Source organism: Rutilus rutilus, assembly GCF_951802725.1.
Source record: "Rutilus rutilus genome assembly, chromosome: 2".
Taxonomy (NCBI): domain Eukaryota; kingdom Metazoa; phylum Chordata; class Actinopteri; order Cypriniformes; family Leuciscidae; genus Rutilus; species Rutilus rutilus.
In genome coordinates, this window is record NC_140210.1 from 58,184,315 (window position 1) to 58,198,832 (window position 14,518).

General features: G+C 40.6%; 2 protein-coding genes across 2 annotated transcripts in view; one reads left to right on the forward strand and one right to left on the reverse strand.

The window, feature by feature from the left end:
- Positions 1 to 2,930: 2,930 nt before the first annotated feature.
- Positions 2,931 to 5,242, forward strand: LOC311286369 (uncharacterized protein). The gene is made up of 2 exons (XM_084402566.1): positions 2,931 to 5,096; positions 5,180 to 5,242. The coding sequence occupies exon 1, from the start codon at positions 3,016 to 3,018 to the stop codon at positions 4,693 to 4,695; it is 1,680 nt and encodes a 559-aa protein (XP_084258692.1). The 5' UTR covers positions 2,931 to 3,015; the 3' UTR covers positions 4,696 to 5,096; positions 5,180 to 5,242.
- Positions 5,243 to 13,294: 8,052 nt separating this feature from the next.
- LOC311279875 (microfibril-associated glycoprotein 4-like) overlaps positions 13,295 to 14,518 on the reverse strand; it is a gene marked incomplete at its 3' end in the record, with an annotated part of 49,813 nt that continues 48,589 nt past the window's right edge. Inside the window, exon 5 of the mRNA XM_084391657.1 lies at positions 13,295 to 13,551. Coding sequence (XP_084247783.1) covers positions 13,295 to 13,551 — 257 coding nt within the window. The remainder of the gene's footprint in view (positions 13,552 to 14,518) is intronic.

Sequence of the window (14,518 nt, forward strand, 5' to 3'; positions counted from 1 at the left end):
GTTCAAGGTCTACAAACACTCAACGACTGTGTGGAAAACCAAAGGATTACTGGCAAGCTCCCGGATTGGTTGAGCTCACGCTGGAACAGAGAAGCCACAATTTATCAAGATGGACACAAAATGTTCCCTGACTTCAGATACTTTGTGAGATTTCTCAACATGGAGGCTCGAATTGCATGCAACCCCATCACATCATTATATGCAGTGAAGTCAACTGACCAAGAAAGATCAAAGCCAACAGAACGAGAACAGTCTAAGTATCAACGGAATCAAAACATTAGTGCAAAGACTTTCTCTACTAACACAATTGAGAAGACAAACATCACATGCTTGTTTTGCAAGAAAAAAGGCCATACTCTCCATAAATGTCTCAAGATTAGGGAAAAACCAGTTGAAGAAAGAGTTAAGTTTGTCCAACTGGAGAAATTGTGTTTTGGCTGCCTTAGGATCGGCCATAACTCCAGAGCTTGCACATCCAGGAGTGTGTGTGACTTGTGTGGAAAACGCCACCCTACATGCCTACATCAAGATCGTGGGAAGAAAGACCAAGAGCAAGGAGTAAGAATAAAACAAGAAAGATCAAAAGAAAACAAAGGAGACAAGAACCAACAGTCTGAATCAGTTGAAATACAGCAAGCTACCTCTAACCGAGTTGTTCAAGAGAAGAGCAGTACACATACTTCATCTATTGTTCCAGTCTATGTCTCCACGACAACGGAACCAGACAAGGAAGTTTTAGTGTATGCTTTACTTGATAGTCAGAGCGACACAACCTTCATACTGAAGGATGCAGCTGTAACATTGGGTGTCAAGAAAGAGCCAGTAAAACTTAAAGTGTCCACGATAACATCAAAAACAAAAGTGGTGAATAGCCAAAAGGTGCAAGGACTACAAGTAAGAGGCATCAGCTCTGACACTAAAATCAAACTCCCAACAACCTATACCAGAGATTACATACCAGCAAACCGATCCCATATACCCACAAGCATAACCGCAAAGTCATGGCCTCACTTGGAACATTTGGCAGAAGAAATGTCTCCAGAGCTCGACTGTGAAGTAGGATTGTTAATCGGCTATAACTGTCCACAAGCCTTACTTCCCAGAGATGTCATCACGGGCAATGAAAACCAGCCATATGCACAAAGGTCTGTGTTGGGTTGGAGCATTATCGGCTACAGTAGTACTAAAGTTGATTATGATCATGAGGATGAAATCGGTGTGAGCCACCGTATCATCATAAAGGAAGTTCAGCCAGCTACCAAGCCCTTTACTGAGCTCAAGTCTGAGGTTCATTTTGTTTATAGAACTCAAGTCAAGGAAATGATCACTCCAGCAGATATACTCAAGGTCTTTGAGTCAGATTTTGCTGAGAAGTTCAGTGAAGAAGTTCTAATATCGCAAGAAGATATTAAGTTCTTGAGGAAGCTGAAAGAAGGAATCAAGCAAAAGCCAAATGGACATTACGAAATGCCATTGCCTTTCAAGGAAGAGAGACCAAGCCTGCCAAACAACAAAGTGTGTGCAGAACATAGACTCAGATGTTTGGAAAAACGGCTTAAGAAAGATAATCAATATCCCAAAGATTATGTGGCTTTTATGGAGGACATCATAGCAAGAGGTGATGCTGAAAGGGTTCCAGAGTCAGAGGTAACCAATCAGACCACGTGGTATATCCCTCACCATGGGGTCTACCATCCCCAAAAGCCAGGAAAGATTCGCGTGGTATTTGATTGCTCAGCTAAGTTCCGGAATACATCACTGAATGAGCATCTACTCACCGGGCCAGACCTTACAAATACCCTCGTAGGGGTCTTGTGTCGCTTCCGCAAAGGACAAGTAGCCATCATGTGTGATGTAGAGCGGATGTTCCATCAATTTCATGTTGCACCAAGAGACCAAGACTACCTCAGATTTCTGTGGTGGGAAAGAGGCAATATGGAAGCTCCACCATCAGTGTTCCGCATGAAGGTGCACTTGTTTGGTGCTGCATCGTCACCTGGATGCGCAAACTTTGGGCTCAAACACCTGGCTGCAGAAGGAGAAGGCAAGTTTAGTGAAGCTACAGTGAGGTTTATACAGCGCAACTTTTATGTTGACGATGGATTAACAAGTTTGGACAGTGAAGAGGAAGCTATCGAGCTTGTTAGAGAGGCAAGAGACCTATGCAACACCGGTAAACTCCGCTTACACAAATTCATTACCAACAACAAGAAGGTTCTTGCCACAATCCCAAAGCAAGAACTTGCCGAAGTTGCAGCTGACCTGGACATGGCTTTGGGCGAGCACAAGATAGAACGGGCTCTCGGTGTCCAATGGTGCATTAGCTCAGATAAGTTTCAGTTCAGAGTGAGGGTAAAAGAGCATCCTTTTACCAGAAGAGGAGTACTGTCAACGGTGGCCTCAATTTTTGATCCTCTTGGATTTGTGGCACCTATCATTTTGAAAGGTAAACAGATTCTACAAAGGATGTGCCAAGACAAGGTAGGATGGGATGAGCCACTTCCTGACGACCTCAGGCCGCGTTGGGAAGAATGGCTCCAAGACCTTCATAATCTGTCTTCGGTAGAGATACCACGGCACTACATACCATTGGCAGCCAAGGAAATTCAACAGTGTGAACTTCACCATTTTTCCGATGCCAGTGTTTCTGGCTATGGAATGTGTTCTTACCTTAGGGTTGTTTCGAAGTCTGGAGAAGTCCACTGCGCTTTTGTTATGGGGAAGGCAAGGGTTGCACCGACGAAGGTAACAACTATCCCAAGGTTGGAACTCTCAGCTGCGGTTGTGGCAACAAGGTCAAGTGATCTGCTAAGGAGAGAAATGGAGATTGAAAATCTGCAGGAATACTTTTGGACCGATTCCAAGGTTGTTCTTGGTTACATTACCAATGATGAAAAGCGATTTCATGTATTCGTAGCCAATCGGATCCAGCAGATCAAATCGAGCACAGAACCAAGCCAGTGGAAATATGTTGCCTCAGAAAATAACCCGGCTGACCATGCCTCTCGCGGACTCATGGCAAAGGAGCTTGTAGAGTCTAACTGGTTCACGGGACCTAGTTTCTTGTGGCAAAAGGAGCTCCCTAAGGAAGAAGATATTAAGGTGAGAGACCTCAATGAGGAAGACCCAGAAATCAAAAGAGCACAAGTTCACACAACGAAAGCAAATGAGGAAAGGTCCCTAACAGATCGACTTCAGAAGTTTTCTGATTGGAAGAGAGTTGTAAGAGCCATAGCAAGACTTAAGCGTTTCGCAAAGGAGGTGAAAGGTCTTAAAACAAGATCCAATGAAGCTACGACACTGGAAGAAAGAATAGAGGCTGAACAATTCATAATCCATGCAGTTCAAGTAGAAGCGTTCAGTGATGAAATCAAGGCTATTAAACAAAAGAAAGAAGTACAAAAGAACAAGTTAACCAAACTGCACAAGTTGAACCCTTTCATGGACAGCCAAGATATCCTGAGGGTGGGAGGTAGATTGACACAAGCAACACTCCACCCTCATGTCAAACACCCAGCTATCCTCCCCAAAGGACATCATGTGTCTCGATTGTTGATAAAGCACTACCATGAGAAGGTGAAGCATCAGGGTCGTGGAATGACCATCAATGAATTACGCTCCAGTGGGATTTGGATCCTGGGGTGTAGTAGTGAAGTGTCATCACTCATTTTCAAATGCATCAAATGCAGAAAACTCAGAAAGTGTAATCAGGAACAAAAAATGGCCGACCTTCCACCAGAGAGGATGGAAGCTACCCCTCCATTTACCTATAGTGGTATGGACTGCTTCGGACCATTTTATGTCAAAGACGGAAGGAAAGAACTGAAGAGGTATGGGCTTCTATTCACCTGCATGTGTTCACGTGCCATCCACATTGAGGTATTGGATGACCTTTCCACTGATGCTTTCCTAAATGCGTTGCGCTGTTTCATTGCTATAAGAGGCAATGTGAGTCAACTACGAAGTGATCAAGGCACAAACTTTGTGGGGGCACGCAATGAATTCCAAGAATTAATGAAAGGAATGGATCGAGAACGTGTGAAAGAGCTGGGATGCAACTTTGTCATGAACCCACCTGCTTCCAGTCACATGGGCGGCGTCTGGGAGAGGCAGATTAGGACCGTGAGAAGTGTCCTTACATCCATCCTAGACCAGTCTGCTGGAAGATTAGACAGCTCTTCATTAAGAACATTCCTGTACGAAGTGATGGCTACAGTGAACAGTCGACCATTGACTACAGAACATCTCAATGATCCATTAGGACCTGAACCCCTAACTCCAAACCACATATTGACAATGAAATCGTCAATAATCGCACCACCACCGGGTGAGTTTGTAAGGGCAGATCTCTATCTTCAGAAAAGATGGAAGAGAGTACAGTTCTTGTCCAATGAATTTTGGACCAGGTGGAGAAAGGAGTATTTGCTGAATCTGCAGCAGAGGAGCAAATGGAGCAAGGACAGGAGAAATGCTAAAGTGAATGATATTGTCCTGTTGCAAGATGATGGTACACCAAGAAATCAGTGGAAGCTGGCGAAGGTAGTTGAAGTCGCCCAAGGAACTGATGGAAGAGTCAGAAAACTCAAACTGTTACTTAGTGACACAACACTAGACAGTAAAGGCACACGCTTACATAAGCCACTTTACTTAGAAAGGTCAATACACAAAACAGTACTATTGCTTGAGGCTGAATAAGTAGGTTAGCTCTTCAATGACATTGTTTTGTTTTTTATTTGAAGGTGTATTTACCTCCAGAGATCTGTTAACAATGTATATTTTTTATTGTGAATCACACATTGTGTGATGGTGGGAGTGTAAATGCAGCTGCTTTTTTTGTATTTATTTTGAAATGCGCACATACTTTTATTTTGACATGCCGAAAACCGGAAGTGGCGGCTGTAAGCTTCGGTAAGCTCAGTAAGCAAAGCGCAGAGACCAAGCGCACATGTAGCAGTGACACCTGTCTAGTTTAATTTTTTATAATCCATGATTCGTGGTGTTTACTTCAACTGTGTATAAGCTGAAGAATACATTTTTTGACTGAAGATTGCTTCTGGAAAAGTACTCTGCCGTTGGTTGATAAGCAGGCTAAAGTGGTCAGTATTACTTTGTATTCTTTGTTATTTATGTAACAATTGCAATATTTAATGTTGTCTATTTTGTTTACCTGAACTTTTAGTTCTACGGTGTAATAAACATCTGTTAACGGAACTGGAGTCTCGCATTCGATCAATGGGCGGCATAGTGAATTTCTATCGGCCGTGGAATTAGTACAAGAGAGGATTCGGGAATGTGGAGAGCGAATACTGGCTGGGTAAGATCTCACAGCGTGTGTCCGTTTGTGTGGATGATCATGTGTTTGGTTGAGTGTGTGTGTGTGTGTGTGTGTGTGCGAACAGGACTGGAGAACATGTACCAGCTGACACGTAACAGAAAGTACATGCTGAGAGTGGATATGGAGGACTTTGAAGGAAGGAAGGGTTCAGCTCTGTACTCGTCCTTCTCTGTGGGTCCTGAAACTGACGGGTATCAGCTGCATGTTTCAGGGTTCAAGGATGGAGGAGCAGGTAGGACACTTTCATTCATACTCATTTCTTTACAATTATCAGTTGAGTAAATGTACACTTGTTCATGCATTTTTTTAAATGTTTTTTCTTGAAGTCAGTTAAACTGAAATATTTGTGTCCTCTGTAATTGTAAATATTATTTTTGTCTTGTTCTTCCAATTTACATTATATGCAGTGAAACCTTTCCCTTATACTTATTCTATTCTGCTGAAGTAATTCTATCCCATTGACTGTTGCTCAAAAACAAAATTGCTCATTTATAACAAAGAATGGGACCCTGTCACACATTGTTAATGCCTTTATTGATACTCCTCATCTCTGCAGGCGACTCTTTGATCCACCACAACGATCAGAAGTTCTCCACCTTTGACAAGGACCAAGACTCCAATGCAAGTAACTGTGCCAAACAGTATCTCGGGGCATGGTACACAGGAAGGCCAATGAAATTTGAGTGCCTTGTTTACTTCTCCCTTGTGTTCGAGATGGATGAACTGCAATGTCATACGAACGTGACTGCGATATGATAATCAAGACCAAACAGATGTTTTGTTCATTTGTGGCGGTATCTGAGGGAGCAGCAGCTTATTAAGATACATGCACGAAAACAGCAGGTTTTTGCTTCCACTCAAATATTTACAACATGGTATAATAAATTATCTGTAGGGTATTTTGAGCTGAAACTTCAGACACGTACATAACCTGAGATCCCTTAACCTGACCCAAACCCACCCAACCGGTACAGTTACATTTTCAGACAGAACCCGAAGTCCATTTCTCAAAGCTAACACCGTTTTGCAACATGCTGTATTTTAGGACTGCATGCAATGACCAGTAAACCAATAACAGTTTCTTCAAGACACAGTGGCCACCTCAGCAGCAAAAGAGATAAAGCACTTGCCAATTATGAAACTTTACAAGGTGAACCAGTGTAACAAGTCACAATAATTCCTCAGGAACTCAAACTTTGAACTTTGAAAGTGTTGCAAAACTATTTACACAAATAAGATCATAATTCTTCCACAGTGCAGCTCTCCATAGGGCCTGTGGGCTCGGTCCGGGTACACACCTCTATTTCCTTGTGCAATTCAGCCTGAGGGTGGCGCTCTAATGTTGATTGACTGGCTCAAAGAACACACAGGTATGAAATGTTATCTTAGATTTACCTTATTATGGTAATTATTGTTTAAAATCTTGATTTAGTAAGTTATGAGTTAAGGAATTCGGGTGAGGAAAACAAGCCATGTCCATTCTCACGACAAACAGACATTTACTGGCTGTTCACACAGCCTATAGACACAAAGGTCTTTATACAACGGTGTAATATGACTTTATAGAATAGCATAATCTGCTGTCTGATATTAGTTATGGTACTAATGTTCAATTTCTTTCCTTTTTTATTTATAGTATTTTTCAACTGTGCTTTTCAAGCAGTTTCGGAATGTTTTACCTTTTATATTCCTTGTCAGCAAGCATGACAGTAATAAATGAAACAGAATAGTATGAACTGACACTTCATTTATCCAAGTTCTTTCACTAGGGCTGGTCCGAATACCATTTTTTGAGCTTCGAAGCTTCGACAGGAATTAACATCGAATATTCGAAGCTTCGGAGGGAGGGGGCTGAACATATTCTTCTCTCTAATAAAGGCAGGAATCTCTATGCGTCTGTCTGTTTGCATTTAGATTATTTATCTTGCATTTAGAACCGTTCATCCAATCGACTTCACGAGTGCAGTGTCACATTTGGTGCAATATACCCACGCGAGATGTGACACGTTCAGAATTAATAAACTTTTAATACAGACCAGCGCGAGCGGGAAGCGCGCGCGCGCCTCACGCGCAACACTGCACTTGATACAAAACACAGCCTAATATTTTTCTGAGTAACAAATAACTCTCAAATCAGAAATCAGCAGCACAGTAATTACTGACACAGTAAAGGGTAGGCTAATATATTGTTTCTATTCTATTTCCACAATGTCAAAGCAACGCAGCTTATAGACTAACGTTACAAGCTCAGGCATGCACTTTTGCCCATACAAACTCCGCTGTTCTGCGCTCTAAAATAAGAGTATTGTATTTCGCCCAGAAATACTAAAACAATAACCGTGTGAGAGGGTGTTTTAGGCTAGCTATATCATGTTATAGCCAGATATGACGATGCTTACTTAGCCTACAGCACGCGTCACCGCAGATCAGCATCTATTCATAAAGCCAACGTGCAAACTATCACAAATCAAAGTGAAAGTGGGTCGCAGATGCTTTAACACACAATCAACTTCATTAAAAGTAAAGAATCGAAATGATCTTACCAGGGCTGTTGCCGCTCTCATATTGCGGTCTTTGATTTAGAAATTTTAGCTGACGATCAGTAAAATGCAGCTTATCTGTTGCTAGTGACGTGCACTCCATCACATCTGCCTATAGCGTGGGATTTGAAGTTCGGATTCATATCCGTTTTGCAAAAACACATTTATGTGTTCATTGTTCATATTGATAAATCAGAGAGAACTATCCGATCTGAGAAAATGCATGACAGCCCCATTCAAGCGCGAATGGGAACAGTTTCTAGGGGGATGCCAGGTGTGAAAAAAAAAAAAAAAATTAAAACGAATATTCGAATGTCAAATTTGAAAATCGAATACCAACCCACCGAACGAATATTCGAATACTCGAATATTCTGGTACAGCCCTATCTTTCACCATGAACAAAAAAAGAGCTGGTCTTGGGCATTAAACTCTGCTGTTAAAAAAAGGCCCAACTCCGGCCCTGCTGAAACCCGTCACAGTGTCTGGTTTGTGCTTCCCTGGGTAACCACTAGAGGTCCTCTTTCCTCACAGGGTCATTCACTCTTACTACATTTCCTTTTTCATTTCATTTTTCATTTTCTTAAAAATGTACAAATGCTCTATGAGATAAATGAACAATAAAACAGTAACTCACCGTATGTGTTATTCAGTCTGACACAAACACTCTTTATTCTCAGACTCCTCCTCTTTCTTTATAACATCTTTATGACATAAATGTCCACTATAAAGCTCTAGATCAGACGTCGGCAACCTACGGCATAGTCCCTAACACATGATAATAGCTAAAGAGTTGTATGTATTTCATTTAAATAAAGTCTCTCTGGGATGTACATTCTGAGGTAATCATTCTGATGGTCACACAGACTATTTTATTAAGCTCTGAGCTAGGGCTGGGCGATATGACGAAATATATCGTCTGGACGATAGAAAATGTCTATCGTTTTATAAGGCTCTATCGTTTACGCCACGATAAGGCGTTTTACGGCAGAATTAACCTCACGGCATGCCCATGCATGCTGCAATACATAAACAAACATGGAGGAAGACGGTAGTAGACGCGGTTCAGACCAGGGTAAGTTAATTCTCAACTAGATGACCAGCCAACCCAACCCGTTAGTAATTCCACAACAGCGCGCATCTGTGCATTCATTCATTCATTCACACACACACACACACACACACACACACACACACACAGAGAAAGAGAGAAACGCGATTCATATTTAAACAGTCTTTTTGCGTGTACAGACACAATGGCGATTAGAACAAAGCAAATATAGAACTGACCTATTCCTCAACCGGATCCGTTGCTCCTCGAAATGAAAACGAGGTGAACCTGAAAGTTAACATATCCAACTGATTGTGAGTGTTCACAGGTTTGCGTGGATCGCCTCAGATTATTTGCGTTTGAATAGCGCGCGCTCTCCGTAATTAAGATCAAAGTCAACAGAATATTTTGAATCTCTTTTGCACTTATAAGAAAAAAACCTATCGCGCCGGCGCGATTGTCGAACCCAGGGGGTTAAAAAATATATTTTCGCCAAAAATCCTGGCTCCGCGGCTGCCATGGTAAACAACGTTAGCCGACTGAAGTCACACGTCAAGAGCGAAGTGATTGACATGACCAGGCTACCGTAGCTATGGCTTGGATTCGTTAGCAAACATTGCCCCCCTGTGGTATTTGCATGTTACTATCACAAGCATAATGTTGTGGCCTGCCCAGAAAAACGTTGGTTCTAATAATTATTTACCTCCGCCAACAGCGAGACCGGCCAATGTTAGAGACCCGGCCGGTAATGGAATACAGGCATATTAGAGGATTTACGGTAGACTATTCATGAACTGAATTAACAGAAAAATTGCTATATCGTTATCGGGATATCAAATGAGCTATATCGGGATATGACATTTTGGCCATATCGCCCAGTCTGAGCTATAAATACTAATAAAGTGTGAGATTTTAACCTTCACTAGTGTGTGCAGATCTGACAAGCCGTTCTTCTGTGATGATCATGCCACAAGTTGCTGACACCCAGGGACGGATTGACAATCTGTGCGTTCTGGAAAAGTCCAGAACGGCCGTCCAACCGAGGGCCGTCGGCACAAAAAAAAAAAAAAAAAAAAGTCTAATAAAGCAGCTTAACAGCCAACAGCAGGGGCACTAATATGATCACTTATGCTACGTGTAAAAAACAACAACTGAGGAAGAAGAGTCGGCCTATATCCACTGACATTTTATAAGGCTGCACTTTTAAATTTGCTTACATTATATTTGAATAGCTGTGGTCTCCAACGTGGTGCCTGTGAGTTGCCCGCTAAACACATTCTATAAATAGCCCCAACTTGCCGTCGGGGTTCCAGACTTCGAATAAATGGTATAATTTTGCGACCTTTTCAACTAAACGTTTCAATTTGAACTTTTGCCTCTACAAAATTACCCAACTCTCTTTGATTGTACGCTGTCATTTGCGTTGCGTATGAGAAACATCAAATGGCAAACGCTTAAAAAGCGGAACAAAACTTGTTTGATCTGAGCAGCGCATTATCAGCTCGACCCAAAAAACAGCGATCGCGGACAAAGCTGATCTCGATCACGCGAACATTATTACACAGAGCTGCGCGATCCACTGAGGTCTGAGAAGCATTTCAATTCAGCGCAGAATTCTCTATCTCTATTATAAACCACAAATGACTATGTGATTTAAGCTTGTAAAAAGCCAGATGAAACAGCGCTGATATTCTCAACATATTGACGCAAAAAAACAAAAAACAAAAAAAACAGGCGAAACATTGTTCCGAGAACAAACCAGTTAGAAGACATTACACACCAAAACCTATGAATTAACTATTAAAAATGCTGTTATATTAATACAGTTATGTATAAATGTATTAAATGTAATACAGTAATGTTTTTGTTTAGAAGTTATGGCAGTTTATTATTATTTTTTTTCATTATTTTTTTTTCATTTATATTTATACTAAATGTTTGGGCTACTGTTTTTGATAACACGTACAATAGGTTTATAGAAAATCAACAAAAAAAAAACTAAAAAAACTAAACAAAAAAAATAATTTTCATAAGTTTTCAGGATTTTTTTTAAACGCTTTTAAGTCTGAACCAGAATATCAAGATATTTTATTATTTCCCATATGATGGTGAAAAGTAAAAAAGCTTCACCATGTTATGTATAATAAATATTGGAGTATAACAAATAAAAATTCCTTCTAGATGTAGCCCTTGCACACAAAAAGGTTGGAGATCCCTGGTATACAGTAGCCTAACTATATGTTTTATAATTACAAGTTTGTGTAATTTGGTTTACTGTAGCCAGTGACATTTCATTATTTGTATTTTATGGCATTGTACATTTTTTGTTTTTATTTGAAGGCTGAGGCTTCATTAATAAACACAACCCCAATTATCATCATTGGTTTTGAGATGTTACTTGCTGTGAATACCTTGTCTGATACAGTATTGTGGCATAGTATCAGGACATCCTGGCTAGTGTCTGTCCCACACGGCTAGAGGCGAATGGCCGGATGATGGGCCTATTTGGGAGAAAGTCCAGGGCTGTTTTTTAGCCCCAGTCCGTCCCTGCTGACACCTGCTCTAGATGTCGGCTCAAGGTTAAGTTAACATCTATTTAAAAAACTCAAGTACATGCAAACATTTTGTAATGTTGCAAAATTATGTATTTTCAACTGTTAAATTCCTCCAATTCCCCAAAGAAATTAGACATTTGTATTCTATATACAGAAAAATTATTAATTCATTATGGTTCTTTACAAGGAAATAAAAACACCAACATCCTGGTTTAGCACCGTTTCTAAAAACAAACGAGATGCTTATTATTGTGCTTAGATCCATCTCAATGTATCAGAAAGAAAAGCTAAAAAGTGGTTAAATTTTCATGAATGTTATTGTAAAATAAATAGAGCATTTCCAGAAAAATAGGGACATTTTGCGAAATGCAAAAAAAATCACGAAACTGTGATTTGTTCATTCTCTTATTTAACTGACAAAAGTACAAAGAAAAGATTTCCAGTGTTTCCACTGACCAGCTTAATTGTATTTTGTAAATATAAAAACACTGTGATTAATAATTCCAGTCAACATGTACAATACTCAACAGCTCCCACGACTCCAAACTCATATAGTCAATTATCCACATCTATGATTCCACAGAATTCCTCATTTAGTTAGCCTGGGTGCCAGCCCGAACCCCGCCCACAATATTTTTTGGTCGGGAAGTTCGGTCTGGACTCGCTCCGTTGAGGAGCTATTATGCCCGAACAAAAATTGTTCGGACCAATCAAATTGTCAGGGCGGGCTTTATACGATGATGGACAGATGAGCAATGCAACGTAATCGTCCACGTCACCAAAGAGCGCTTGATTTGAATTAGTTTACAACAAAGACGACTGCTGCTGGAGAATTGAGATTTCACGAGTTCACATTTACAAATAAGTCAGATAGAATAAATGCGTTTATAAGATTTCACACAAATAAGTCGATAGAATAAATGCGTATATGACGTGCTGTCCGAGGAGAGGGCTGTGGGCTCGGTAGCCATGCTCCCCCGTATTCCTGGTTGTGAGAGAACAAGACAAGAGTGAGGATTCGGGGTGGTGGAGGGATGCTGAAAAACTGTCAAGGAGTGTTAGGTAAGTTTACAGAGTGAATATGCTTCCTCATGCTGATAGATAGGGTAACGTTAGACATGTATTGTTTGATGACAAGTTTATATTGGATTGATTATTTGTACGTGCTCCTCCCGAACTTTGTTTATGAAACATCATGTGTAGATTCCGCCATCGCGTCTGTTATATCGACAGCGCATTCATTTTAAAAGAGGAACAGAGAGCCGCGACATTTTGTTGGTTGAAAATATGAATGAAGAACATGCGTCATTTACTCCGTTGCTCTGATTGGTTGTAGGTCTATCCAATTGAGTGCAGAGTTTTTTTTTTTCCTGGTTTGGTTGAGACACGCCCCATAATCAAATCTCTATGGAAAAGTATCAGACTCACATTCTGACTAGAATTGAGTATGACGACGTCAGGCTATCATTTAGTGTTTCTGTTGTGGAAATAAACACTTCTGCATACATACAGACATAACGCATTCAGTACAGAGCTCCTTTGGATAGTGAATCTGAAAATATGGACTAAAAACAAAGAAAAATGACTGATATTGAACCGCTTGTGTGAGAGGGTACAGAGAAACCCACAACTCTAGTTTAAAAGAGTACAGAGTCATTTTTCATCATTCATAACTTCTGCACAGAACACTGGACAAAGATGAAACTTCTAGTACACATGTGTTGAGTGCACACTGTCAAAAGGCTATGTGTTCGGCTGTACACATACTCTAAGTGTCAAAACTGAAGTATACTTTTGGCTTTTAACACTGGTATGTTAGTATATACTTTTGATCTTCAAGCTTATGGATTTCATACTGATAGCGTAATTCTCTTTCCAGGTTCTCCAAGCAATACCAATGGCGAAATGAGTGGCATCTTCCCCCCATAAATACACACCATTGGGGTTTGTAATGTGACAGGTTGCGTACCAAAATGCCCCGAGAAACTGTTTGGCACAGCTCTTTTCATAGACATCTTGATCTTTGTCAAAGGTGGAGAACTTCTGATTATTATGGGGGGTCAAAGAGTCGCCTGCAGAGAGGAAGAGCATCATTAACTGGATTAAAGGGATAGTTCACTTTGAAATTAATTTTTGATATGTTTTAGCTTACCTCAAGGGCATCCAAGATGTAGGTGTCTTTGTTTCCGCAGTAGTTTCAATTTTGATATTTTTAGGTCAAACCGTTCTTGTCTGTCAGTCATATAATGCAGGTCTATGGTCACTGTCTCAAAACACAAGCACAGAGTCCAAATTAAAACAATTCCCCACGTCCAAATGAAACAATTCCCCATCATAAGTACACATTGATGGCCTAAGACACGAAACGAGCGGTTTGTGTGAGAAAACGAACAGTATTTATATCGTTGTTATCTCTTGAAAACAGCACACGTCCAAATGATCTGACGGCGCGGGCGGGTATAGATATATACATAGATGTCGCCTTGGCTACTGCAGTTCATTGGAACGAAACCTTAGCCAAGGCGACATCTATGTATATATCTATACCCGCCCGCGCCGTCAGATCATTTGGACGTGTGCTGTGTTCAAGAGATAACAACGATATAAATACTGTTCGTTTTCTCACACAAACCGCTCATTTCGTGTCTTAGGCCATCAATGTGGACTTATGATGGGGAATTGTTTCATTTGGACTCTGTGCTTGTGTTTTGAGACAGTGACCATAGACCTGCATTATATGACTGACAGACAAGAACGGTTTGACCTAAAAATATCAAAATTGAAACTACTGCGGAAACAAAGACACCTACATCTTGGATGCCCTTGAGGTAAGCTAAAACATATCAAAAATTTATTTCAAAGTGAACTATCCCTTTAACAATATATAAAAGAGTTCAGTTTCTACTTGGTCAGATAGGTTTCACAATAAACAAGGGATTTTCCACTTAGCAAGCTTCATTTTACCCAGATAATGTATGTTATAAGAGCAACATGCCGGACATCTCACACTGCTCACTGAATTATTCCAGAAGATTATTG